This window comes from Fukomys damarensis, unplaced genomic scaffold (assembly GCF_012274545.1).
Source record: "Fukomys damarensis isolate Sample0158 unplaced genomic scaffold, DMR_v1.0_HiC HiC_scaffold_25, whole genome shotgun sequence".
NCBI classification, from domain to species: Eukaryota; Metazoa; Chordata; class Mammalia; order Rodentia; family Bathyergidae; genus Fukomys; species Fukomys damarensis.
The window spans coordinates 32787110-32791447 of NW_022900937.1; the positions used below are offsets into that span (position 1 = coordinate 32787110).

At 54.0% G+C, this 4338-nt stretch overlaps 1 protein-coding gene across 1 annotated transcript in view; it reads right to left on the reverse strand.

Annotated features, from left to right (window-relative positions):
- Pxdn (peroxidasin) overlaps nt 1–4338 on the reverse strand; it is an 80476-nt gene that overhangs the window by 34030 nt on the left and 42108 nt on the right. Inside the window, exon 5 of the mRNA XM_010629134.3 lies at nt 2431–2502. Within this exon, the coding sequence (XP_010627436.1) occupies nt 2431–2502 (72 nt within the window). The remainder of the gene's footprint in view (nt 1–2430; nt 2503–4338) is intronic.

Below are 4338 nucleotides of genomic sequence, written 5' to 3' on the forward strand. Positions count from 1 at the left end.
AAAAAAAAAAAAAAAAAAAAAAAAAAAAAAGACCCAGTCTATGGGTCTTTTCTCTGAAGATGTCTCCTTACTTCCTACTGCTTAGGGATTTTTGGTAGAGATCATTTCTTCCAATGTCTCTGAACACACTTTGAAAACTGGTGGATTGTCTTCTGCTGTGAAACACTGCGTCTCCTCCCCTTCTTCCTGGGAGACTCAGCAGAGACCTGGCCACCCTGGTGAGGGACAGGGCCTCCTTCAAGGGGACCAAAGGAGCAGCAGAACCAGTGTGTGGGGTCAGGGCCTCCACAGGTCCAACACAAGCACTGCTCCCCGACCTCACGTTGGGGTGGCGCTCACTGACACTCAAATCACCGTCTGTCATCACAAGTGTCCCCAGACTTTGACCCCAGTCCCTGGCAAAACCAGCTCTGGGCCCCTCCAGTGGAGGGACATGGGGATCCGCAGGGACTACTAGTCTGTCTGTCCCTGCCCTCCACAGTGGAGTAGGGAGAACACGGCCGGCATCTGATCTAAGGATCCCTAAGGAGAAGGAACAGGCATTCTTAGTCCCCATAGTGGGGCCCCTGGGGCGTCGTGGACCACAGCATGTGGGTGTACAAGCCCCAGGGAGAACAGCTGGTGGCACTCCAAGATCACAGGTGCTAGGGACAGGAGCTGTCAGGGTCCACAGGACCTTGGAGAGGCTGAGCTACAGCAGCCCTGGGCACCACCACGGACAGTGGAGGGCATCAGGAAGATATTCCCCAAGAACACATGGTCACTGCTGAATCCAAACCCAAGCTCTGACTTTGGTCTGGCAGGCTCCTTCTCTCCACCCCCCACCTCTGGGGATTTGCACCGAATCCAGGCCCTGTGCACTTGAGCTACAACCCTAGCCCTTTTTATTCTTCGAGACAGAGTCTTGCTCAGTTGTCCAGTCTGGGCTCAAACTGGTGACCCTCCTGCCTCAGCCTCTCAGAGTGCTAGGATTCCAAGCACCACACCCAGCCTGCTCTGGGCCTCTGCTCCTGGCTTTGTGCTTCTCATGCTCCCGGGTGAGACCCGCATTTTCTAACATTAGGGCTGGAGAGGGGCTCTATGTTCCCCCAAATCAGCAAGAGCTGCCTGAGGCCTCTGTGGGGCTGATCTTCCCCGACAGCATCAGCTGAAGTCTGGCCATTGTCCCCAGAGTGGGGACCCCACACCCCTGCCCAGGCTTCACAGGCTGCCACTGCCTAGGGACACGGCCCTGTCACCGTGCCTCTAGGCAGAGCCCACGGGGTCCCTTGCAAATTCCTGCTCTCCCCTTTCACTTCCTCCTCTCACACTGAGCCCCAACAAAGCCCAAGAGCACTGAACTCTGGACTGCCTGGGTTCAAGTCCTGAAACCGCTGAAGAAGATCCTGCTGCTCCAGAACTAGCTCATCTGTGACCAGGCTGGCGTGTTTCTCAGGCCTGAGCCCCACTGCTGCGCCACCCTCTCCAGGTACAGAGGACACGGCTTCTTCCCAACTGTCACGGGGACAAATCGGCACGGGCAGGGGAAGCGGGACAGCATGAAACACAGCTGGGCAGGGGCGGCTGCCGAGTCCACCAAGGAGACGTTTCCCATCCGTAAATAAAACCGTGGAAGTCTAAAGATGCCCGGGATGGGCCTGGCAAACAAGCCAGAAAAAAAACCCTTCACTTCAGCAGAACTTCCTAGAGCAAAAGTCCAAAACACAACTCTGGGCGTGGTGAAGAGCAGGGCGCCTTGGCCACACCAACGCCACTGACCGGGGCACGCGGCGGGGCAGAGCTGGTTTCCTCCCAGGGAATGAATGACATCACCACAGAAGGCATTAAACCTACGCCTGAGTCACCAAGGGGACACAGTGTGAGGGGTACGGCCTCGTGCCCCATGCGGCCCCAGATCCCACTGCCACAGAGGCTCTGCTTGGGCTTCCCGTGGGAAAGTGTGAGCCCTGCAGCTTTTCTGGTTTATCTGTTTGCCTATTTGTTTTGTGCAATACTGGGTTTTTGTACTCGGCTCCATCCCTAGCCCTTTATTTTTAGACAGGGTCCCACTAAATCACTAAGTTGCCCAGCTGTGCTGGAACTGGGATCCTCCTGCCTCAGCTTCCCAGGCGTTGGGATTACAAGCGTGTGCCATTACATCTGGCCGGAATTACGGTTTTTAGCATGAGACAGGGAAACAATGGGTAACTGATCTTGGAAGGGTGACTGCACGGCCCAGGGTACAGTACATAGAAAACACCCAGTGAGGGTGGGCCTGTGGGAGGGAGGGAGATGTGTGGGGGCGGCCCAGGGCTGCTCAACTCTCCATGCACAGCCTCCCTGCCCCCGGCCAGTGCATACATGCATCATGCAGCAGCTCACTGCATCCTCTCCTAGGGGGGAAAAGGCAGGGTGTCCGAGAAAGCGGGCACGGAAGAGGAGGGCACTTACAGTTGCTCTAGAGAGGCAAGTCCCTTAAACGCTTGCCTGTCAATTGACTGGATCTCATTCTTGTACAAATAGCTGAAACAAGAAACACGGAAGAGGGTTAGCACACGCACCAGGCTGCCTTCCGCACGGAGAGGGGGAAATGGGCGGACACACGGAGACGCTTTTGAACTCACAACTGCGCCAGCGCAGGCAAACAGGATGCGGCAGCCCGGCGGCGAGTGGGAACGGCCGTCGTGGACCGTGGGCCGTGGGCCCTCCTACAGCCTGTAACCACTCACCACACCCCCCCCAGGGCCTGGAGGACTCAGAACCACTCCCCACATGTGTGTAGGAGACACTGAGTATAAGGTTACGCTGACAGGGTTCTAAACAATGGTGCAGAGACAGCAGGGAGCCTGGGGGGTGTCCTGAGCAACCCCCCAGAACCCCACTCATAAAGGCCCACGACGTGTTCGCATGGCTTGCAAAGTGAAAATTGACTTTACAGTTTTAAATGATGTATGTCCATCATCCGATGGGTTTAAAAAAATGCAGTATTTACACGCAATGGAGTATTACTCTGCCATAAAGAAGGATAAACTTTAGGACTGGGGATTTGGCTCAGTGGTGCCGCTGCCTCCCTTGAAAGCGCAAGGTACCAAGTTCAATCCCTGGTACCAAAAAAACCAAGCAAATACAACAACAGCAACAAAAACACGAGAAGGATAAACTTCAGTCATCTGTAGGAAAATGGATGCACCTTGAAACCGTAAGATTCAGTAAAATAAATCAAGATGCAATCACATGGTCTCTTACTCGAGAAACCCAAAGTACAGGATACTCCTAGTTTGGAGTCCATGAAAGTTTCACTTGATGAACACACTCATCTTTCCGTGTCTCGTGTACGGCTGGGCCTGCGCGCTATGGGGACAGCGGGGGGAGGGGGCATGGCAAGTGGAGCCTCATCTTCCTGGCCTGATGCACCTGTGCTGACCGTGGAGGGCAAGGACACTCAAGCCTGCCCATCACTTCCAAGAAGGCCGAGGGTTTACTGTATCGTAATGAACGTCCACAGGGACCCAGTTTAGCAGCCTGCTCTGCTCTCTACCTGCTGCGATCAATCTCAGTACTCGCCATGCAGATTTGCTGAGGTGACCTCATAGATCTGCGGGCCAGAACACATGCTGGCTGGGGCTCCCCGGATCTGCATTGTGGAACCCACAACACAGCCTGGCAGGAAGTTAGCTCTCCAGGCTGCTAGAGCCCCCCTGCTGCCCGTGTGACTGTATGTCAGAGTCAGCCTCCTTGTGCCTCTGTCTTCCCTGCTGCAAAATGGGACCACAGATCTCACACGAAGCTCCTATGCGGGGACACGCTGGGACAGTGAGAGCTGCTACTTTTTCCTCTGTGGAAGGTTCAGGCTGGAGGATGAGGGCTCCGTGACTACTTCTTAAAACAAAATGTCAGTAAGAACCTTGCTTTGCACAAGCTTGTAGAAACAGAGAGGAGGAGGAGAATCCTCCTGAAGAGGATGTGAAACAACAGATTTGCAGGGAATATCTGCTCATAGAGACTTCGGAGCAAGGTTGGTTTTCATAATGTTTTAAGAAGATTTCTAATAACAACTTGTAATTTTCTATTTGACCCCAGAATTGACCCTCTGGACTCCTGATTCTAGATAATCAATTTTGTCATCAGGAAACCTGAATCAAGGGGAAGACTGGTGCCCAGTCAGAAGTAAGTGAGGCCCTGGGGAATAAGGACTCCTCAACTTCTAAAAGTAGACTTCAGCCGGGTATGGTGGCGCACGCCTGTAATCCCAGCACTTGGGAGGCTGAGGCAGAAGGACTGCTGTGAGTTCAAGACCAGCCTGGGCTACATAGTGAGTTCTAGGTCAGTCTCAACTACAGAGTGAGACCCTGTCTCAAA